The 24309-nt window shown below is 48.6% G+C and overlaps 1 protein-coding gene across 1 annotated transcript; it reads right to left on the reverse strand.

The window, feature by feature from the left end:
* HGD (homogentisate 1,2-dioxygenase) lies at positions 1-23995 on the reverse strand. Its single transcript, XM_009996419.1, has 14 exons — positions 23981-23995; positions 18640-18711; positions 16043-16131; positions 14224-14329; positions 12456-12515; positions 11893-11984; positions 11257-11291; positions 9997-10076; positions 9780-9879; positions 6716-6840; positions 6019-6123; positions 4728-4854; positions 974-1155; positions 1-372 (listed from the first exon to the last, which is right to left on the reverse strand). The coding sequence occupies exons 1-14, from the start codon at positions 23993-23995 to the stop codon at positions 241-243; spliced, it is 1320 nt and encodes a 439-aa protein (XP_009994721.1). The 3' UTR covers positions 1-240.
* Positions 23996-24309: the final 314 nt, after the last annotated feature.

A 24309-nucleotide genomic window follows, 5' to 3' on the forward strand; every position in this document is an offset into this window, starting at 1 on the left:
GCTTCAGTGTGTCACCAGAAAAGCTTTAATTGGATAGGTGAAAGCTCATAACAGTGGTGGGTTTTTTACTGCATTTCCCAAGTTACATAGAGATGGTAATTTGTGTGGCTTGGTGGCTGCTTGAAATGCCATTCTGTGCTGGAGCACTCTGCATTGCCTGAGTCATCTGTGCCACCATGCGTAGGTATGCTGGATCTCCTTGCCTTCACTCACACATTGCAAGCAAGAAATAACTTTTCTTTACTTGCACTTGGGATTGAAATGGCTTTTCAGAGTTTCCCAGCACTTGTAGTAGTTTTTATCTAGGCAGTTGGAGGTCTGGAGGCCCCATTTGGTGACGGCGAGGCTGAGGGACGATTCAAACATGAAGGCCTGTCGGAAAGAGGAAAGGTAGGTTAGAGCAGGAGGGAGAGAGTTTAAATCCAGGGAAGGTGGCTCTGCTCTACCACAAACAGGAACTGTACACATCCAGCACTGCCAAGTTCTGCCTCCAGACTGTCCAACTCAGATGGAGAAATTTCTTCCCAGCTGGCATTGCAGTGCTGGTATTAACCGGGTCTCTGGAGGGACTTTGGACTCCCTGCATGCCCAGGAAGGCCAGCTTGTTCCAAAAGCTCTAGTTCAAGGTCTGTCGATGATCATCATTAAATTTTAGGGGGTGGAGAAAGGAGAACAGTCAGGGATTGCATTTCTTTATCCATGGGCTAAGACAAAAATTAAATTAATCAGCATGAAAATTCCCAGCTTCCTGCTCAGGCAACAATTTATGTGGGCAGATGATCAAAGCTGCCTGGCATTGCTGGTCTCCAGGGGAGCTCCTGGAAGTGATCAGTAAGGGGGGGTGAATGTTGCAGCAGTTTGGTCCAAGTACTTTTCCAGCTTGCCAGCAAGAAGCGAGGCTAGACTATGGGAGAGGCAGAGGGCCACTGTGTGTGCTGTATTCGAAGTCTTACTAGCTCCCTTGGCTCCTTACCATGGTCCCTTCTGCGACCCGCTCAGGCTCCAGCTTGGCTTTGCTCGCCTTCTCAAAGCAGTCAGCATCTGGCCCGTGAGGAGTCATCATGCTGTGCAAGCTGCCACCTCCAGGCTGGAAGCCTTCCTCCTTTGCTTCGTAGTAGCCTTTGATGAGCCCCATGAACTCGCTCATGCAGTTCCCTGCAGGAGGCACAGAGGGTGAAACGCAGTGTGATTAGGAGGCATCACAGGTGGGCTGTGAGCTCCTTGAAACCCATGAACTAAGCTGGGCCAAGCAGTGGGTGGAGTGCAGAGATTCCTACACAGGGGTTTGCATGAGAGGGCACTGGGGATCCTACAGGCGATGCTTGTAAAGCTGCACAGGTTTTATTCCACTCTTAATTACTTGGAGAAACTGAGAGCTCCCTAATGCAAGTGCATAGGTGTTGGTAGATCTGTGCTTTTCCTACCACCTCGAGCTGTGTGAGTACCACCTCTGCAAAAGGACTGCACCTGGTGTTTACAGACTTGGATTAGAGATCTTAAAGCACTGGAAAGAAAGTTCAGTATAATCCTCTCTGTGTTACAGGTACAAAATGCCTGGCTGGCAGTCTGGTGAGGGAGCCTGGTCAATCGCCCAGGTTATAAGCTTGAAAAAATTTTAATTCTTCTAGCACCTTCAATCCAGCCAGCTGCTTCAGTATCATATGCTTTTGATTCATCCATTTTCTACCTGTTTCTCAAGAGCCACTATATGCCCACGGGCAAGGAGCCAGATTCTTGTCCTTTCTGAGGAAGAATACTTTAAGTAGACCCTCTGAAACCAATGGAGTAATATACCACTAACTTAGGTAAGGATAGCTATATCAAATCATTCAGGACTTATGCTCCCTATCAGGAAGTCCTTCAACAGTTGCCATCCCAAGCTTTCAGCTTTACTAGACCAGATGTGACTGAACAAGATGGCAACTTTTAGCTTAGCAGTCAGTTTTTACAAAACCAGGACACGCTTCTGTAGCCATGTTATATATAAGCCTTTTTAACTACTAGCTTGGTCTTCCTTAAGTACAATCCAAGGTCTAAAATACTTAACAACAAAATCAATTTAACTCAAAGCAGAGTTGGCCTATATATGTATGCAAATGCTCATTAATTTTCATTCCAAGTTGTCAGTAGCTCATGTAAGACTGGATTGTTACAGGCTTTTCACTGAAAGCTCATGTATAGTGCTCAGTGCACCCAGACCTAAGAGCTGGGCTGCCAATCCCTCTGCAACAGGACTCATTACACTGCTTAGAAAGAATGGGCAGGTGAGTAGGAAACCAGGTTGGGACTTACAGGATGAGCTGAGTCCAGTTTCTTATTCATTTGCAGATTTCCTGTGTGACCTCCAACAACTTAGGTGTGCCTCCATTTCCTATCACTAAAATAGTATTGTCTTCTACAAGCAGGATGTTGTGAAGTTAAAAACAAGAGTGGCCATTAGATATGAAGTCCCACCATGATAAAAATCACAGAGAGAGTACTTACTCTCTCAGACACAGATTCAATATATGCCCACAGTATAAAAAACGCATCAGACATCTTTCAACATGTGCTCCAAAGACCAAAGGAGTAATTTACAAGCTCTGAGGATGTAGAAAGCTGACTAAGAGAAGTCAGTATTTATGAGCTGCACAGCCACCTTTCTATGTGAAATTGTTACAGTACCTAGGGGGAATATTTTTGCACCACCATTACTATATTTATACTTGGGGCAAAGATAACACAAGATGAAAACCGTGACTCTGAGTGGGATAGAATTCTCTGGATATGGGATTTCCTGGAAAGGGGAAGCAATAGGGGATTGCTGGTAAACAAAATAGGCCTCTTGGAAAGCATGTGGAGAGGGGAGAGTCCAGCAGCACTGAACTTGTGTTTCTCCTACCCCAGAGTCATGCCTCTTTTCATGGTGCAAGATTCTTGTCATGGCACTAATTTCAGAGGGAACTAACGTGCACAGTGTCCTGATAACTGACCTTACCCACTCAAGCTCTGCCCCTCCATGGTGGGGACAGAGTAGATAACCAACCTGTTCATCATGAAATTAGTGCTTCAGCTTATCATAGAATCATAGAATCTTAGGGGTTGGAAGGGACATCGAAAGATCATCTAGTCCAACCCCCCTGCCAGAGCAGGGTCACCCAGAGCACATCACACAGGAACATGTCCAGGGGGGTTTTGAATGTCTCCAGTGAAGGAGACTCCACAACCTCCCTGGGCAGCCTGTTCCAGTGCTCTGTCACTCTCACAGTAAAAATTTTTTTTGGATATTCACCTTGAACCTCCTATGCTCCAATTTGCACCCATTACCCCTTGTTCTATCACTGGCCATCACTGGTCATCACTGCTCATCACTGAGAATTATGGCTGAGGTACTGTGGTCAAGTGAATAGCTGTGGTAGCTGTCTGCACAGCTACTCTTAGATCACAGCATATGAAAAAGGATGAGAGTTATTTCAGCTGTCCTTTACCACAGACAAAGCAAGGTTGAACGACTTCACGTTTTTTACGGCTCACAACACATCTGTGTAAATTTAGCACAGCTCTGCTGATAAGCAACAATTTAATCATGGTTAACAGGCAGTGTATCTCACCTCTTAGGGTTTAATAAGAGTGACTTGGCACTAGCCCAGCCAGTCAGCAGACATGTTGCCGTGTCACACACATTATTGCGAATGAAAGCAGAGTGATAGGGCAGGACTTTGCCTGAGGGATTTACTCAGATGGCTGCACAGCTGCCTACTCTGCTTGCAAGTGTCATTAATTCTGCCAGCCCCCAGCATGCTTGAAAAAAAATGTCTAACTAGCAGGAGGAGCTGGCTATTCAAATGTAGTTAGTAAGTGTGCAGAAAGCCTCTCAGCACTTCAGAGTGACCGTAGGGTGACCTTGATGGCTTCTGAGAGGGGGCCTTTTAGCTGTCAACAGAAGGGGTGCAGGATGGGCAAGCTTTCCCTATCAGCCTCACAGACCAGGGTGCCTCATGCCCACCCTGGAAAGGTGGTCCCACGTGGGGGACTGGATTCCTAGAATCCATTCAGTGCCATATGTGGCCATGCTCTGCCAAGATGAAACCAAAATTCTGTCAAAAAGAAACCAGCTCTAGTGATGGCAAAGAAATCCCTATACCAACAACCAATCTTCAGCTGAAGAAGGATTTTGGTTCCCAATCTCTAGATTCTTAGATGCCAGAGGTACCTCCATCACTGTGCAGATGGGGAAGAAGGGCTCAGGAGAGCCAATTTCCTCCTTCACTGTAACTCTAATCTCACCCAAGAGTGGCCTTGGGCAGCTCTACATCCCTCTGTGCTTCTCACCACCGGTGATACAATATTTTCCTTTCTTCTGTTCTTCATCTATGTACTCAAACAAGATATTAAGCAACTCATGGCTGGATGACGGGACAATTTCTGACACATTTATGCAATGCCAAGTTCAATATGCACCCGATCTCTGTGGGAGCCCTTGAGCACAGACACATCCATCTATGTAGACACAACCACCCTATCACCTCTGAGTTTTTCTGAGATGCTCCAAATAGGAATATCTTTGAGTTTGTTCATTTTCCAGGGAGGACTGACTGACTCCAAGAAGCTTACTCTAACTGTGCCAAGGGCTACAAATCCGACTGCTTCTTCCCTGTGTGTGCTCTCAAATAAATGGATACTTGTTTGTTTTGTTTTTTCTTTCTGCAGTCCTGTATTCAAGCATGACCAACAAAGAGCAAACGTACGGTGGTAGTATGGTGGCCGGAAGGTGTTGTTAGCCACCCCCCATCGTGGAGGGAATATGACAAAATCAGCAAGTGCCACTCCAGGACGGGTTGACTTGGCTGTTAGGACAGTGAAGATAGAAGGATCCTGAAAAAAAACAACAACAAAGCATAAAGCATGAAACAGAGCAGGGCTCAGAGCCATCTGCTCAGCTCCTCCAGCTGGTAACCCTGACTGATGCAGCCTCTCCCTTACCTAAACACTTTTACCATCAGTACGTAGTGGTGTGGGTTAGATTTGTGACCCTATGTAACAACACCCAGCATCTTTATCCCATGCTGAACATGAGGGACAAGAGATGGGACTGGATGGTTTTTCCTCAGAGCAGCTTTGGAGAGCCTTCCCCTCCCTGACCGTAATGCCTTGGGATCCAGCAGTACAGATGCAGGGGAGGGACAGTCCTGCCACACAGAATACTGTAATTCCACGAGCAGTTTCCAGCACTTCTACCTTGAAACTGTACCTCTGCCTTAGCTGGTTACAGAGGACTGGAACATCCTACTGGAGGCATTTAGCCTCACAGCCCTGTTAGTTTACAAGCAGGGAGAACAAATTGCAGAAAAAATGTGGCTTGCTTTAAGGATTTTTGAAGTCTCTGGTCCAATGAAGTGATTTTCTGGGCTTTGATCCCAAAACCATCCTTCTCCTGGCAGGGTTTTATGGAGTTTAAACAATACTTTCTGTTGGTTGTCTCACTAGAAATGCTCCAGTCTCCTTGCACACCCACTTGCAGAAGCAGGACCAAGAGATGGCATCGCTGCAGGCATCTCTCCTACTGGGCTGGTTTCCTTTTCAGAAGAGCTGCTCACATTAGTTTTGGCTTCAGTTATTTTCCATAAGATCTAGAAATTATTGCAATGAAAGCTGCCAGCAGAGGAAGAAGTCTGTCCAATTGCAAGAAATAAATCTACGCAAGAATTTGAAGTGAAAGGCTTTTTGCTGAGTTGCACAGTGTGTGTTGGCTTCAGTATTCAGCCCTCTTCCAGACACAGAAATTCTATGCTAAGCTGCATAAAGCTGTTTAGGAAGCTAGTGATCAACCTCTAGTTATGTTTTCATACCACAAAGATGGTTGTCTTTCTCTGCAAGAGCTTGGTTTGGGCCCAGGGAAAACAGTGCAAGAGATCTTGCTCTGTTTCTTAGAGCACAGCAGACATTTTAGCAGGCGCTGAGCCCTGGGAGCTCAGGGTGGGGGTGGATGGCACAGTATCCATGCAGCGTTGCTTTGTCTTACCCTGCTCCAGTACTTACCGCATGGTCAAAAGCAACAGCATTAATGACCATGAATTTTTCCAGGTGGTATTTGTATGGCGTGTAGTTCCCGTGCCAGGCTACAACATTGAAGGGTGAGTAATCCTGCCAAAGCAGAGAGATGGATGGTTACCATGCACAGCCTTCCCACTTGCTGCACATATGCAGGGCGCTGCTCTTTCCCCGAATTAGAAATGGGGTTAGTGCTGGTGAGAAGTACACCACCAGCCTGGAGCATGAAGCCCTTTAGGCACAGCCTGACATTGTGAGGACACTGTTTTCCTCAGGGTTTCCACTTGGTGGGGCTCAGCCCTTCCACTGGAATTTGGTCTCTGAGGGCTGTTGAGTGCCCAGGCAGTGCTTGAACAAGGCCAGCTGCAACACTGGCCCTCTGGTAAGGAAACCCTGGCTTTTCACAGCAGCCCCAGCTCCTCTTTTCTGTTCTGTCACTATAAACATCTGGCAACCATGAGGCAAAGACCATTGTTGAGTCTTTGGTCATTCTAGTCTTCACATACCCTTTTTTCCAGACTGAGGACCCTCAGCTGGAAAGATGAATGACCCAACAAGGCAAAGGCTCAGTCCTGCTCCACTTGACCCAACAGGACAACGTGCATGCTACCAAGTCTCATATCCTGGGCCATGCTCTGGCAGTCACTGTGCTTCTGTGTGACCTGTTCTCCCAAGGCATCCTCACCTGCTGGGCTGCAAATAGCTTGCCCTGGTACTTGCTGATCACTGTGTAGCCCCCCGGCACTTGGCGGTCCTCGTACCACGCGACGGGCACCAAGAAGTCACGCGGGTTGGCCAGCCCATTGGCTCCTGGGGAAGACAGAGAGATGCCAGAGTGAGAGGCTGGCAACATTTCCTGGCTTCATGGGTACCCTTCTGCATTTTTAATTACCTTACTGCTTCTTGGCCCACCATGAAAACTGAAAGTCATGCACTTCTTGTGCTCCTGTGAGCAGGTAACTAACATACACTAGCATTTAAGTCTGTGCTCCCCTTCCATGACTAAAACATGTCTGCTCCAGCTTCCTTCTGAACAAGATTAGTATGTCATCCTCAATTAAAGGTGTGTAATGACTAGGAATTCAGAAAAAAAACAGAAGGTGAATTGCTCTCTGTTCCTGCACATCCTGCTTGCTGGATACTTAGCCATGCAGAAGTTAAGAGGCTTGTCATGAGGGGGTCAGATAAATTTCTGAATATTTGCAAAAAGAGTACTAAAATAAGGGCTGGTGATACCTATAGACTTTGGGCATACTAAGGGGTTGGTTAGCATAAGGAGTGCATTTTCAAACTGTAAAGCACCATATGGGCGCTGAAGCTTTCTTCTTCTCATAGTATTATTGTTACAAATGGTTCTGATTTTCTTGGATAAAAATGCAGGCATTACTACCTGCTGCTAAGGTTCAATAGTCAGTGCTTTTCCCCAGCTGTCAATTTTTTTCAAGTGAAAAGTGAAGTTAGAATAAAGTAAGACCAAAATACAAAGCATCTTGGTCTCTGAGGGGAAGGCAGGTAGGTGGTGAGAAGAGGAGCTCTTATAATTACCACCTCCTGAAATGGTTTACAGGCAAGTGCACTCATTTTCTTTTCTCCAGAAAGCAAATGTTATAATAGATTCCTGCCTTCTGGAGACTGAAAAAAAAACCCTTCTCCAAACTCAGTCCAACAGCATCTGAAAAACTAGCTAATGGAAAAACTTAATGCAAACAGGCTGGAGCAACAGTATCAATAATCAAGTGCAGCAGCACAAGAAGTGGGTGAAGGCAGGTCACTTCAGCTGGCTGAAAGGAAAGCTGCTGAAAAATCACTGTAGGCTAGACATGAAAAGAGATGGGCCCAGCATATCATATGGGAGAGATGCTCCAGTGGGATCCCATTAAATAGCAGCAAATCGGGTTGGTTCCCCACTGCAAGAATGACTAGCTCCAGTTTATCTGTGGCCACGAGGTGTGTGCAGAGGCCCACCGAATGCAGATGAACCACGCCAAGCTTGTTACTGATTGATAACATCTAGTTAGTTTACTTCAAACATGGCCAGTCTTTTAAATTGCACTGATAGCTAGTAGAACAAAAGCTGCACATGACCCACCAATGTGCAATTGCAGCCCAGAAGGCCAACCACATCAAACTACAGCAACCAAACCACATTGGCTGCATCAAAAGGAGTGTGGCCAGCGGGGCCAGGGAGGTGATTCTGCCTCTTTGGTCTGGTGAGACCTCACCTGGAGTGCTGTGTCCAGCTCTGGAGCCCCCAACACAAGAAAGATGTGGACCTGTTGGAGCATGTCCAGAGGAGGGCAACAAAAATGATCAGAGGGCTGGAGCACCTCTCTTACAAAGACAGGCTGAGGGAGTTGGGGTTGTTCAGCCTGGAGAATAGAAGACTCTGGGGGGACCTTACAGCTGCCTTCCAGTACCTGAAAGAAGCCTATAAGAAGGCTAGGGAAGACCTGTTCACAAGAGCATGTAATAATATGACAAGGGGTAATGGTTTCAACCTAGAGAAGGGTAGATTTAGGTTGAACATTAGGAAAATTTCTTTAATATCAGGGTGGTGGATCACTGGAACAAGTTGCTTAGAGAGTTGGTGGTGGGGTCCATTCCTGAAAACATTCAAGGTCAGGCTTGATGGGGCTCTGAGCAGTCTGTTCTAGTGTGAGATGTCCCTGCTTATAGTAGGGGTTTGGACTAGATGGCCTTTAGAGGCCCCTTCCAACTCAAGACATTCTATGATTCTGTGGTTCTATAAAACAAGGTCAGTCTAGTAAAGAGAAAAAACAATACAACCTACAATTGAAAACAATCAGCCTCAAAACACCAGTCTGAAAGTGAAGAACTATTGGTACTGAGTTTGTAGCTACTTTAGCTGTTACAATCTTGGTAGCAACAACTAGGAGGTGTTTTTCTCAGCAAGAAAAGTTTGGAAGCAAGTTCTCCGGGGATGATGCAGGTGAAATGAGCACCCCCAGAAAGCTGACTGGGAAATCACAGCAGGGCTTCAGATGCCACGCACCCTCACAATGTCTTTGTCATGGCAGCGAGAGGCTGTGCCTTCACAATCTGTGACATTGCACAGAGCAGGAGGCAGCTGGCAGAGAGGATCTGTGATTTATGAGAGCTCGACCTGTGCAGATCAGCCCTGGCAGCACAACATGGTGATACAAATGTGTTGCTGATCCAGGTCCTGTGCTGCTCATTTTATTGATTTCTGATACTCCAAGGGGAACAACTTCTGACACTAAGGCACTCTAGGCTCTAGAGCTAACAGGGGTGAGAGGAAAAAACCCACTTGATTTAATATAAAATGGGGCTGCAAGAATATCTGTTGTCTCTGAAATCTGCCTTTCCTTTTACAGGATAAGTTCTCTCCTATCACTCCAGTTTATGCCCGATCTGTAAGTGAGAAGGATCAGTTATGATGGCTTTTGAGTTTCTTTTTGTAGGAACAGGCTCAGAGGCAGCAGACAGGAACTCCCAAACCAGAAGGGGAAGAGAAAAAGTGGAAAAGAGGGTGGGAGAGAAGTTGTCCCTTCAATGTCAGGGGAATCCCAGGATGACTGGGCTGTCACATTTTTTTTTATGGGATGCTTGTTCTGCTGGAGAATAACAGTGCTGGGGTGGAAAGCATCTTTGTGAAAGAGCTTGTTCATGGAAGGATGTGTTACATAGGATATAAAAGGATGGATCTGGGCTTGTAATTCCTGTATGTCCCTATGAAACTCATGGTAGGTCTGGTGGGACATTGTTACCGATGGGCCCCAGGTCAGGCAGTTCAAAGTGTGCCCCATACACCTCCAGGATGTAGCCTCTGGTCTCTCCAAACACCTCCACGCTGAAACGCATTCCTTGCTGGAAAATAAAGGAAAATACTAGAATCTTCCCAGGACTCTGCTGACAAGTCACAAACAGCTGAATGCAGGAGCTGGCTTGCTCCAGTGTTGGGCTCTGAGCAGAGTCAGTACTTACCTGGATGACACAGATTTCATTTGGCTCCACTAGCATCTTCCCAAACTCAGTTGTGATGAGCAGTTTCCCTTGCTGGGGCACTGTGGAACAAAACGTGAGCAGAGGAGCTGAAGAAACATGGTGATTTCCACCTCTTCTGTCCCTATAGAGCACCCAGGCTCCAAGGAAGAGCAATGAGCCCTTTCTGACCCTGCTTCACAGTGGAACTAGGCTCCCTCTCCCATGCAGAGCCTTGCAACAGAGATGCCCACACTGAAGGGAGAGCTTCCAGACCAGCCCTGTGGCCCCCACTTCACAGCAGGTACCTGCATGAGATTAGGCCATCCATCACCTTGTGGTCCCTTAATGTAGGGTTTGTTCCACAGTCCAAACAAATGAGACTTGATATATTTGGGGCCATGCCTGTCTGTCTCATGATCTTCACATAAAATGGTGCAAGTACCCATCCTTTGCATGACTGTGGCAGTGTGAGTTGTCTGGGAATAACAAATTCTCCCTGCTTTCTGAGGGTAGAAGCAACACTCCACTAACACCTGAAATATTTTCCATGACTGTTGCGGTGCAAGAGAGCTCACATTTTTACTTTAAAAACTAGCAGATTTACAAAATCTGCCCTGACACTTTTACTTCACGGTAGTGAGAGAGGTGAGCAAGAACAATTTAATACCTATTTGATGGGAGAAATGTTTCAGTTGGTGACCCCAAGGCATTTCTGTCCCTCAGTCAAGAAAGATACAAGTACATACCAGGCTTCTGATACTGCCCAGAATATTTTTCAGCATGTGTGCGCATTATGTGCCAACCTCAGCACTCATCGTGGCTGCCTGGCTGCCTGAGGCTGGTGGAGCGTGGGAGCTAATCTGCCATGCCAAATACTCTTGGACTGAAGCAATGAAGGAACCTAGCTGTAAGCTGCTCAGAAATCCTGAGGCTTATGTTTTCCAGAAAACCTCCGCCTGTGGTGTGCCTAATAGTGATGTGGGGAGTGCTGGGAAACAATCCCTGATCATCAAGCTGAGGAAGTTGGGTCACTGCTCAAAAACAAAGTTGAGGTCTGGCACAGAACTGCATGGGAGCACTGCAACCCACTCAACAGCCCAGCTGGTGCCAGGCCACCAAATTTGAATGGTTTGAGGGTGAAGCCAAACCTTTTTCTCTAAATCTTGGCTGTAGGGACCAAGGCTCTGGAGGAACAAAGAGGCAGGCAGATGGCAACCCAGATAGACCCTTGCAGGGAAAAAAGCCAAAGCATCAACTCACCAATCAGGAAGTCACCATCTGAATTATAAAGGCATCTAAAGAAAAAGGAGAACAGGAAGGTCAAGGTGCTGTAAACCCCAGGCACTTGCACACACCATGACCACAGCTGGAGGTTTTTGGGCAGGGAGACTGACGTGGAACCAGAAATGCTTTTTGCAGGCCAGTGAATGAAATATACTGGCCAATATAGAGGAGGAAAGGAGGTTTAATGTGCCTGACCTGGAAGATCTCCTCCCACCTCTGCATTGTAAAGTGAGCAGCAGGGCTGACTTTGCCCACGGGCTGCTGCAGGGGGTGGAGATGCCCACCAGAGGTGGCATACGAGGAGCAGCTCCAATTCCTGGGATGACAGCACCCGTATCCAACACATCCCCTCTTGCTGCATCCCTATGCCCAGCTCCCTCCTTCTCTGGGTGTCTCCCCACCCACTCCCAGAGCGTTCAGCCAAGGAGCACAAGCTGCTTCCCAAACACCTGGTGGAGACACCATGAACACCTCCACCTGTGCACACAGGAGCACCCAGACATTGAGGCAGCTCTCCTGGGAGCAGCTGGACTCAAGTACACTGGTGAGAAGTGTACACCCTTGGGCAGCCAGCCCGGGACTGCCTGAGCCTCTGGCATAGCTGTCACTGACCTGTCCTGCATGGAAGTGTTGCAGACAAAAACGTGGACGGCGATGCCGTTGCGGCCTCTGGGCTCCCCAGCGCCACACAGGGTGTGCAGTCCCTAGGGGCAAACCCAGAGCACCAAGAGTGAGCAGCAGGCAGTGGGGCAGGGGACAGCCCCCTTCCCTCCCCTCATCCCACCTCCTTGCTGGGGATCACCCCCTCTCCCAGCTTCCCACACCACTGCCGGCCTTTCCACGTCTGGCCTTTTGCCCCAGCTTGTAATACATTAAGGGTTTCTGAAAGCTCCATGTAAGCTGGTGTTTTCCAGCCCAGGGGCTGGGGAGAGCTGAGAATTGAGGCTTCTTTTTTTTTTTTTTTTTTTTTATAAGAGCTCCTTGAAAGGCAATGAAGAAAATCAAATCCACTCTCAGTTGGTTGAAATCTGGGATCCCTTTCCCTCCCACGGATGCTCTGCGAGCTCAATGGTGTCAAACCCCCTGCTGCTGGCCCAGCGCTGAGCCTCCCGTGTGCCCTGCTACCCCTTGAGGGGGAGTGGAGATGGAGGGTGCCCTGTTCCCCGTCCACTTACGCTCACAAAGTCCAGCTTATTCTGAGAGACTTTCGGGATCTCGAAAGGTTTCCATCGCAGCTGGATTCCAGCACACAAAAAGCAAGGAAGCAACGCCAGTGGTTATAACACAAATGGTGCAAATCCAATGGAAAGTAGACCCCTGCTCCCACCCTGCTTCCCTGCCCTGTGCTAGCTGAGGTAGATTTCGCTTTAATTTGGTTTAAAGTTTTATTTTGATTTATGAAGCTTTTTTCTTTTGTAATGATAAATTTGTAAAATACTTGGCAGGCCTGCATAGTGCCAAGTTTAAAAAAATAATCATATTTAAAAGCTGTCTTCTCCACTATTACTAACAACACTGTTGAGAGCGAAGAAATTCAGATGAGCTGGCTTTTCACAACCAAATTGTCACAGTCCTGTGCTCCTGTCTCTCTGTGCTGGATGATTCAGTCCCTCCATGACCCCTGCATAACGCTGCTGTTGTCTCCACCTCATTTTCCCCACATCTGAAGCAGAAATATCTCTACCTGCATGAGTGGGAGCTGCAAGCAGCACTAATTACTTCTTGCAAAGCCCATTGAGATCCTCAGGCAAAAAGTGCCAGAGGAGTCCAAAGTATTTATTACCACTAATATTATATTAAAAGATCTTTGCAACTCTTGGGAACAAGGTGGTGTGGCTGAGACCCCCTCACTGTGGGTGCGTTCAGTGCAGATCAACCCAAACACTCAAGATTAGGAGGATGTTGACGTGGCCAGCTGTCAGATTGTCAGATATATGCCCTGCATCCATACACTTGACCCAAGTGAAAACACCTGTGACTCTGGGCATCCACAAGAACATTTTCTTGCTTTTGGCTACCTAACCTGGTGGTTCTTTACATGTTCTTAGGCTGGAGCCCTGAGGCTTCATTACAAAGCTTATGCAACTCTCTGTCTGTGCCTTCACCCAAACCATTCTGTGATTCCATGATCTGGGAAGAAGCATCAAAGGCACATAGATACAAGTCTGTCCCTCCTCCTTGGTTTGTGGCTGGGAAATATTTTCCATCAGAACTGGGAAAGTACTCAGACAAGTGGTGAGACTGCCAGGAGGCTGGAAAATAGCTAATGATGATGCATCACGGGGCAGTATCTGAGAGGAGATCTGATGACCATGAGATGATGTTGAGAGGAGACCGGCAGGAAGAGAGATTCAGATTAGCAAAGCCAAATGTTCTGGGGCTGGCAGAGAAGAAATCATAATTAGAGATGATGGCAAGGCCATAACAGAGGAAGACAAATGCCGTGTCTCTGTGTGACTCTCCAGAATGAAGCCTGATTTCCCTTGAGGGCTACAAAGAAGTGGATGGGCAGCCAGCAGCCTCTCTGAAAGCACAGGGAAGGAGGGGATGGATGGCAGAGACATGCAGCTGCTCTGCCCGCTGGGCGGGGGCATGATGAACCTTTGATGGGGGGCACTGAAGAGGCAGAGAGGGCAGCCTGAGAAGTCACCAACAGGAGCTGCCCAGGGAGATGCTGGATCACACATGTAACCGTCTGACACTGTGGCTGTGCTGGGAAGGAGTGCAAGCATCCATTGAGGTGGGAAGCAACAAGCATCACATCCAGGGCTGTCCTTCCCTGGATGACCCTCAGGTGAGGAACAACAGACCCAGATCCTGCCAGACCCCCAGCTCCCTACAGCTCTCCTCAGACCTTTTGCAGCTCAGTGCCTCTGCATCCCTGGTTAGCTTAATAACTGATTTTCCACCTGGCAAGACCAGGGCTCTTTCTAGAGTGGTTACCTGGTTGGGCTCAGGCTCAACTTCATCCCAGTTATGTGTCAGGTGGCCTTCCTTGAGAGGTTTGAATGGCTTGTGGCAGACAGAAGGTAGGATCCGATACAGCCAGCTACGAAGAAGGAAAAAACTTGGATTAACCTGGGGAAGAGGTTAAACTCTCTGGCTGACAGGTTGAGCTCCTAAAGGCATGAATAACATTTACATTGGTGGCAGCTGGAGCAAAATATATGTTAAAGATCAAACACCAGCTCACAGCCAGAGACTTCCAGAGAGATGTATTTTTATTACAGGCTCTAAGTACAAATACATGCTGGTATATGTGAGTAAATGTCTAGAAGAGTGTTTACATATAATTGCATATGTTTACACTCACATACACACATATGTATGTATATAAAAAATAAATATATGATTTAATCTGTGGCTGATATACAGCTGCCTCTGGGGTAGAAAAAAAACCCTATTTAAAACAGCTACAAACCATCTCAGACAGGACAGGGTTGGGCACCGTGTCCAGCTGGAAGTGCAGAGGAGCTTTCAGAAGACAGAAGGTCAAAGCCAGTATCCGAATTTGGATGGATTACTGAAAGTAGCATCCTACACCTGGCTGGCCATGCCCATAGGACCACCAGTGAGTCCATGCAGCAAAAGGACCGGAGTTTTATGTAAGGTTGATGCTTCCTGCTGCTGTAAGAGATCCTCAATGCCCCCATCACTCCCTGGGACCATCACTCTCCTCCCTTGCTGCCTCCTGTGTCCCATGGCTGCAGACCCTGCTGCTCCCCCCTCACCCATGGCCAGCATCTGCATGTCACACACAGGCACAGCCGAGCACAGAGTTGGGCTTTTAATCAGGCAGGAGAGCAGAGGTAATCAGGAAAGCCTGAGGTGGCAGGGCTGCCAAAGCCTTTGATGTGTTTAACAGCGGTGGTTGCAGTTTGGGTGGGTGGGAGAGGGGAGGAGGAAGCTCTCCCTTGAGAGCTGGAAAATTTCCATCAAGGACATCTTTGTGCAGCAAACAATGATTCATCCCTTCCCCACGCACACTGCGAGCTGGCACTGGCCTGGAGAGCAGAGCTCTGCTTGGCAGCTCAGATGATGCATTTGTCTTTCATTTGAATGAACAACAGAAGGGACAGAAAAGCCACCATGGGAGAAGTAAAATGAGAAACCCATCTTCTACAACCTGGTCAAGGCCAGAGCCTGATGGCCGAGACAGAGCTCCGGGTTGTTTGCTGCTGGCTGGGACAAGTGGTTCCCATTACTGCTGGGAACAGGGTGGTGAGCAGTGTGCTGGGTGCCTGACACTGATGTGAGCCCCTGGCCAGCCCCAGAATTGGTACAGCCTGAGCTAATCCCACACCAGTCCTGGCCAGTGTGCAGGAGCACCCCTGAGGAGGAGGAGAGTCCTGCTCAGAGGCTTCGTTTTGACACAGTCCATCAGGTGCCTGTTGCAGTGGTTTTGTGGTAGCATCAGGGCTGAGGTTGTTTCACACAGCACACACAACCCACTCAGGACCATCCAGCCCCCTCAAACATCCCCTTCCATTCCTCACCTCATTCAGAAAATCACTTTATTTCCCATCCCAACACTCCCTTTCCTCAGCATTTTTGTAGCCCGATAGCCCCACTGAAGCATTTTCTCTCACTCTCCCACGGTTTTCTACCCTTGCCCCTCTCCCAGCTCACAGAAGATGTTTTCCACATGTCTGGGCTGGCAGAAGGCCCGGGTGGCACAGAGGCAGCACATCCATGGCTCCCCAGTGCTGGCCTCAAGAGCCCCACATGTCCCTCCCAGTGCCAGGGGTCACAGTCACGGTACCTTCTCTTGTTGGTGGGCCGGGGGCAGGTGAAGGCAGAGCCCGAGAGTTGTTCAGCATACAGGCCATATGGGCAGACTTGGGGGTTATTCTGCATGTGAGGAGAAGGAAAAATAAAGAGTGAGAAGCAGTGGCACAAGGTTTAGCTCAGCAGCCCCTGGCAGAGCACTGTGACGGGCATCCTGCACCCCAGTGCTGTGGGGTGAGCTGTGCTCCTTAGTCTGTGCATCAGCAGCAGTATCAAGGAGATATGCTCCTATGAGGCTGGGTGCCCCAGCCAGACCCCAAATGCCATTCCCACATGCCAGAGGCCACACTAGTGCCTTAAGGAGTATCACAGCCACAACACACCTACTGCTAGAGCAAGCTTCAAGGGGCAGTGCTTGAGTTGGGTCAGCAGCAGGAGCAGCAGGGAAAAGGGGGTTATTCCCCATGCTTACAGACTGAAAAGCAGACTGTTAATATGCACAATCATTTTTGAGACCAAGTGTTCACAGGGATTGCCCCAGAGCATCACATCTGTCTGTCTTTCCATGGGGCTGATAAAGACTCGCAGCGGCTGCACCTTTGCTTCTTCCCTTCTATGCACTAAATGTTCCCCTCTCTCCTCCTGCCCTCTGCCCAGGGCAGGGTGCCCAGGGCAGGAATTTTGGTGGCATGCTGCTTCCTTCTGCCAGTGCTGTTTGCTGCCCAAGAGGAGGAGTGACATGTGTGGGAGCCTTGGCTTTTCCACAGGGCTTCTGCACAATGACAGTCTTCCTTTGGAGTACAAAGCAGGTGCTTTGCCCTTTGTGGATCCACGAGTATGGCCAGTGCAGTTTTAGCAACCCTGGTGAATTCATCTCTGAAGGACTGATTTCCGCTCTTCAGAGAACAGAAACTAAACAGTTTGATCTAAGTAGGCCAGCATCTATTTGTTTGACATCAGCAAGAACAGAGGCATCCAAGAACTGCGGGGAATACCCCGGTGGGACAGTCATACACCATTTGCTATCCCATCTCCCTCCTGCAAGGTCTAGTTTAGCATTCTGCCACCTGGCTGCAGCTGAGTGGATCAGTCATCCGTCCATACAGTATGAAACACTGCCCTGACAGGTGGGCAGCAGGATGAGGTAAAGCTCTCATAACACACATAGCTTCCAGCCCTCACACTCCATCTTGTCAGTAAGAGTATGCAGTGAAGCAGGGGGATCAATAGCCCTTGTCATTTTTACCTTAGCCAGCACTACTGCAGATGCCAGTCTTCTAAATACTGCAGAGGAGAACGAATCCACCCTCGGGACTGGAGATTTTTTTTGGGTCTTACTCATTTTCCAGTTTTTTATTAACTCTTTGGACACTGAGTCCAAACTCTGTCCAGGTGAGAGTACCTCACCTAGGAGCTGGAATTGCCTTTCTCCTTGAAAAAACAGTGCTGCTCTGGAAAATGGTGAGCAGCACATCCACCACAGCCTGTTCAGACCAGGTAGCCACTTCTGCCCCGCTCCCCATCTTAAGGAGCCTCTTTCTTACATTTTTTCTCCACCCAGTTGCTTTAACCAGCTTCAGAAACAAAGACACTGCAACAGCTGAGCCGTCAGTCTCACCCAGCACAGTGGTGTGTCTTCCCTGTGGGCACACCATAGGCTGCAATACAGACCTAGAGGACATATATATGTGCATTTAGCACGTCCTTGTGTTGTGCATTACTATCCATACTGGCACACGTGTAAAACACCAGAACTGGGAAGTTCCAGAAACCTGTTGGCCTCCTTGCACAGAGGATGAAGAGGAACACCATCAAGTTATGTCCTCTGTGATGTGGCTGACTGAGCATGAGATGCTGCCACCCAAGCCCAAGGAGATCCAGAAGATCCAAGGGAGGGCACAGGCAGCCTGAAAATGTGTGTTTGTGTGAAAGAGTCCAGCACAAAGTTGATGAGAGGACTTTCATTCTTCAGGGTTTTGTTCTGGCCTCTGCAGAGCAAGTGGCTGGCATCACAAGGGTTGTGATTCCTTTACTTAAAACAGAATGAGTCAACATAATTTATTTTCATCAAATGTGTTCAGAAGTTACTTTTAAGAATTAACCTGTCAGTTTATTACTACAGGCATTTATGTCCCTTCTCTACAAAGAAGCTGCTCTCCTGCCAAAAGATTATAAGCCAGCTCCATGGAACACAAATCCTACAGAGATTCTGAAAGCCACCTCTCCTGTGTAAGAATGTCTCTCTGCCAGGCTTCAGACTTCTGCTCCAGTTCATTCCAGAGCCAATGGCTTCCTTCTTTGTGTGGCTGAGCCACTTATATTGCAGGCTCCTTTTTTTTTTTAAAAAAAACCAACTCTGCTGTTCAGCAGAGGTAATTTAGGCAAGTCTTAACCCCTAAGGTGAAACCTGGAAACCCATGAGTAACTTAAACATAGAAAGTATGAATGGCAATTTTTAATTCTGATTTTTGCCAGCATCTTATTATTCCAGTCTTGCAATAAAGAAGATTCCTGGAGACTTTTGTGGTGGCAGACAGAAAGGAAAAACGTTAAGATTAAAAGAAGCCTCGGGAACAGATACTCACTCTATTCCATGTAATTTTAATAAAGCACTTTAAAATAACTCAGTACCTGTCCCTCCGGTAAAGCTCCCGGACAGCGTGGATCCTCAGAAACGTGTTCATTTCCAAATCCCGACATGTACTGTAAAATAACCCATACAGCTCATCAGCATTTTGAAAACACAGGCAAAACCTCTCCAAACAACCCATCCATCGTTTTCCCATACTTTTTCCAAGCTCTTTGGATGCATAAGCCTTTCTTAAGTCTCAAGTACTGCCACAGACCATTTTCACAGCTCCTGGGTTCACTTCATTTGCTAACCATATGGTGGACTGGGAAGCACAGGCAGGATTTGCTCTTCTCCTAAATCTGCATGTCTATTTTGACCACATTCTGAACCACAAAGGCACTTCACTACAGTGCCATACTATACAAAAATACCACTTACACACACTCAAAAACCACCTGGTGTTGCACAGGAAGAACTGCACACCAACATTATGGAGGCATGGTAGCAGCATCATAGAATGGCTAGAGTTGGAAGGGACCATAAAGATTCATCTAGATCCAACCCGTCTTCATTAGTAGGGACACCTCAAACTAGATCATGTTGCTCAGAGCCCCATCCAACTTGCTCTTGAACACTTCCAAGGATGGGGCTTCCACAAGTTCCCCTGGCAACATATTGCAGTGTCTCTGACTTCACTTGAAACACGGATGTCCCAAAATTCACAGGCTGCCTTGCAAATTCATGCACTGAATGCTCAGGGATTGAAACTGGGAGCTGTGCAGGTGTTGGGTTCTTCTGAAACATCTCCACGATCATCAATGAAAAGGTCTGTATGTAACTAGGATGAGGGAGGAAGGGAAACTCAGCTGGGACTGTAACTATGTCACTGATTTGCCCAGAGTAAGTATTGCCCAGTTGTGCATGAATGTCCCACCATAGCAGTCAGCAAGAATTAGTCCATTACTAGGTGTTAATCTGTTTTATGAGGGTGATGTAGATCCATGGATGGAACAGTCCTTTTGCCCTGCCTACAGCTGCTGTGGTCTGAGCATGGCTACAAGCCCCAGGAGCCCGGCAGATGTGGCTCCCAGCTTTGCAGTACTGGGAAAAGCCTCCTGAGTAAACCTGCGACACACAAGGGAAGCAGGTACAACAGAGACCTTAGCTTTGCACTGCCAGAAATATAAACACAGTCCCTCCAGATTCTATAGAAAGGCATGAAGCAACTCTGTTGAACTCCGCATGAATGCAGAGGCATTTTTGGCAGCAATCAATGGCTCAGCTCCCTGGCCTGGGGGGGAGAGTTAAATATTAATGCTCCCCTCTATCAGCTGCAAGAGTAGCCCAGCTACTTGCCTTCACACGGTGGTGCTGGGATGGCAGGGCATGGAGGTCCCAGCGCTTGGCTGCTGTGGGGTGGCCTGAGAAAGCCTGGCTGGCAGAAGGTACCTCCCTTGGAGCCTGGGAGGCAGAGCTCTGACATGAAGGTGGGGGAGCAAATCCCCTGTACCTTGTTTGTTACATTATTATCGTGCCTGGATTATCTCCCCCAGGGGTTCTCAGCCTGGTGCAATCTGCAGCCCGCCTGAAATATTCCACCGTAGAAGACACTCAGACAGCAAAGCTGAAACCTCCTGACAGACTGTGCTTTCCTCTGGCACCTTTCAGCGACCTGTAAAAGTCCGTTCCCAGGGGAGCCAGGCTGGCTGGAAGCCGTGATTAGCCTGAACCTGAAAGCAGCTCAGCTTCTGTTGGCGCAGGGAAGATGTTTCTCTCCTTCTTACAAATGAAGGTACATCACTAGGGCTCTGCTCTCCACTAGGTTCTGCAAGAAGCATATTGATATGCAAAGCAGTAGGTCACCTAAGCAGCCTTGGCAAATGTACCTGATTTTTTTTTATTTTTTTTTTCCCCCCTCTCATCTCTTTTAAACAGAAATGCAGCAGTATCTGATGGGACTGCAGCAGTTCCAAAATTAACCAAGACCTCCACACTGCATCCTCCTCTACCAGCATTGTAGAGGTGGACAGAGAGTTTGCCTGTGGAGCAACCTTGATAAACAGGGGAGGAAAAGGGGAAGAGGAAGAGGAGAGGAGCATGCTCATTTCCTAGAGGCATAGCCAGCAAGGACTGCCAGCAGGCTCTGCCACTAGCACAGCAAGAAGAGGATTAATTACCTGTAAAATGCTCAAGTGAACTGGTGGAGAGCTGGGAGGGGATGGTTTGTGGTTCTTGGGTGGCAACCAGCATGTGTTGCCTGGCACCAACCTGCCACAGTGCTGGGGCAAGGGGGAAGGAGGCACAGAGGGCTTCCTTCAAAAAATCCATCCCCCATCCTTCAGATTATAAATAAGTGAGCTGCCCAGCTGACCTGCCCATCCACATTCCCAAAAGCTCTTTGCTCCAGCTTGCTGGGACGAGGGAAGGAAAGAAAACAAACTCAGTGGCAAGCACCTCACGCCCACACTGGTGCTGCACAGCACCTCACCAGCCCCAAATAGGATGGAAACCAGCTGCCTTCCCTGGCAGGGCTGCAGAGCTGGGGGCTGCAGGGCTGCTGGTCATTGCCCAGCAAGGCAGGAGGCTTGGTCGTCTGGGGCAGGAGAAGAGGTGACATCTGGGAGAGGGTGGCATTTTCTCACTGCCGTGAGAGCAGGGACAGAAGCTGCTGCATCATTGTTTGGTCAAATCTATTCTTCCTTGTCAAGGAAAGAAAAAAAAAAAATTAATCCTCAGATAACTGCATTGAGGGCTGGAAAAAAAAAAAAAAAAAAGACATTGGCAGGACAGCAGCTGCAGGAGGGGAGACAACATCCTGTAGGTGATTTATCACCCCAAGTGTGGCTCAAAGGCTTTGCCTGGATGTTCAGTGTGGCTTTTCTCATTCACTCATTTTGCCTTTCCCTGTGGCAGACCTCAGAGAGGCTTCTCTCCTTTACATGCCCTTAGGGGCCAGCATCAAACACCACTCGGGCTGCCAAAAATAGCTGTGCAACACCGGCTCCCCACGTGTTTGGGCTCCTGGACATGGACCCTGCTGGTGCCTTTGGTCAGTGGTGCAAGAGCCATGCACAGCATGGCCCTCCTCCCTGCCAACCCTCTGAGCACACCTCCCACCTCTCAGTCTGCGTCACACAGGGTGGCCCTGAGTCAGGAGAAATGACCCCTTTCTGCCCACCCAGCACCCACATCAGAGCATCCTTCTTGGGTGAAAAATTCTGGACAGTTGGAAACCAACCCTTCCTCTCCATGGCACGGCAAACTCCCTCTAGGTCCATGCCTGCTCTCCATGGTTCCTAACCACTTCGTGAGTAGCTCCAGTCAAGCAGTTTGATGGGAACTATTTTGGTAATAGGGCAGGTGGTTTCTCTGTAAAACAGAAAGTTCTCTGTGGCCTTTTGTTTTCTTTCCTGCCTTTAATTACTGTTGTCATTATTTTGTTTGAGATCCTGTAGCTTTTTATGCAAACGGGATATTAAGAATCCACCTGACTCCACTTTGGTTTTTGTTTTCTTGTTTTTTCCCATAAAATGGGAGAGATAAAAGCCCAGCACCGCATAAAAAATTCAGCAAAGCTCATTGATTGGAATAACTTGGATGCAAAGCAGATTGCTCGCAATGGGTGTTGTGCTCTGACCTATAAACCATAACCTTTTGTTCATGGGATTAGACAGCAGGCATGGGAGAAACACATTTGAAGTCTGAACACACAGCCTGCAAAATAACTAAGGCCCCTCTTCAAACGCTGCATAATACATTTCTCTATCAGCTCCTGCTGCAGGACATAGGAAAACAACATCCATTGCTACACAAAAGGCATGGCCCTTTGTGTCAGCTGAGACCTGTCAGCACCTGAGTGTCTAACACAAACCCACAGGATCAGGGACAAAGCCTTTGGGGCAAAGAGCAGGGCAGAATTCCACCCCCCTCACCCCTGCACAGGGCTCCACAGCTTCCTGGTGGGGTAAAACCAAAGCACCCAAATGTGAGGTCTGCCCTGGGTGCCACAGAGCCCCCATCCACATTCCCAGCAGGAGCTGCCATCTCCCCAGTGTCTTGTCAACCCTCTGCTCCAAAAGTGCCAGGGACAGTTCAGGGCCAGACCCTTCCTGAAAAGACCTGCCCAGCTCTAAGGTGGGTCAGGGCACTTGGTGGAAGAGGGAAGAGAGGGACAGGTGCTGGGAGGAGCGGAGCAGAGGGGTGAAGCAACACTTTTGGAGGAAAGATGCCAAGAGGAGGTGGGGTGGGGAGGGGTGATGTTGGGCTATGAGTGTATATGAGATCTCAGAGAGGAGGTGCTGGCAGAGCAGCCTGTTCCCATGGCCAGCTCTGGGCAGACCTGCGTGCCCAGAGTTTGCACAACCTGCAGCCACAGTCACACCAGACAAGGTGCTAGAGTCTGCCAGGAATGAGTCAGAGACAGAGGCAGAAGGTGCTTCCAGACCACCCATCCAGAGTGGTCCAAAGGCTGGGCTGACCTGCTGCTGAAGGCAGATGGTGGAAGTTTTACTGTATGAGGAGACGGGAGACAGCACAGGAGAAGACCTTTAAAACCATTATGTAAAATAATGAACATCGCGTAAGGAGGTGAAGAAGCACACGCATGTGTATCTCAGGCATATCCAGAGCTAGAAAAAGTCTTGGTAACAACGACAGCCCTGAAGCCTGGAAAGAAACACAGTGGACCTGCACAAGCTCTTGAGACCCACCACAGTTGTAGGATGAGCCCTGGCTGCTCCTGCCTGCTGCAGTGCTACTGTCACACCCTGATAACCACGAGGCAGACGGTCCCCCCACAACAGCAAGGTGCTGATGAGATTCAGGGTCATGATCCTCATGTTCCTACACATGAGCCATAAACCCACCACATCCTGCCCTTTTCCCCAAACTCCTGTGTGCTCTGGCAAACGGGGGTGGGAAAGCTCAGAGAGCAGGACACAGTCAGGGCCCTGCCGTGCCCTGCAAGGGGTACTGAGAAAATGCCCCAGGATGGACTCACTGCTTGTCTGGGCTGCCAGGGAAGTTGGCAGTCAGCGTTGCAACATCTGAGTAGATGCTACCAGCCAGATTTCATAGGCTGAGCAGGAAACACCTGCCTGGAAGCCAGGGCAGGAGGAGGGGTGTGTGCAGAGGGCAGGGGACGGACAAATCCCGAGATGAAGATGTCCTGTGCTGGGACAGCCTGATGAAGAATGATTTCCAAAGGAGGAGAAGAAGGGAAGAAAAGCCGACTTATAGATGAAACACAGCAAACTCCTTTATCCCAAGAGAGCTCTAAAACACACCCTGAAGTACGAAAGAGAGGCGCATTGAAGTGAAACAGACACCAAAAATGTGGTGTTAGCAGAGGAAGGGTGTCCACAGTCAGCACTGGTGGGTCTCAGGTTCCCGACCCCTTACCTGCAAGCTCGTCATCCTCCTCCTGTTCCTCCTTCTCTTGGAGCAGACACAAATCCCAAGCAGGTATCTGGCCCGAGCAGCCGGCCAAGGGAAGCCTGTGAGCTGGTCAACCGAGCCGGGCTGGTGGCAGCCTGGCAGTGCTGGGAGAGAGAAAGTCCAAGGGAGATTTCAACCTGTTTGCTCAGCCCAGTCTGTGTTTAACCAAATGACAGCCCTTCTCCACAGAGCCACCCCGGGATCGATCTGAAGATAAAAAACGGGGGCTGAGGGGACAGGCTCCCTCAGTGCTTCTTTTCTTCCTGAAATTTTAAAAAAGAAGTGGGAGTTCC

The sequence above is a fragment of the Chaetura pelagica genome, unplaced genomic scaffold (genome assembly GCF_000747805.2).
Source record: "Chaetura pelagica isolate M959 unplaced genomic scaffold, ChaPel_1.0 scaffold490, whole genome shotgun sequence".
Taxonomy (NCBI): Eukaryota; Metazoa; Chordata; class Aves; order Apodiformes; family Apodidae; genus Chaetura; species Chaetura pelagica.

Bases quoted from the DNA above. Each gene is read 5' to 3' on its own strand.
- HGD (XM_009996419.1), bottom strand. The intron at 14,330-16,042 runs GTACCGTGACTG...CCTTCTTCGTAG, and splicing joins CGGCCCACCAACAAGAGAAG to CTGGCTGTATCGGATCCTAC. The intron at 10,077-11,256 runs GTGAGTTGATGC...TTTGTTCCACAG, and splicing joins AGATGGTGACTTCCTGATTG to TGCCCCAGCAAGGGAAACTG.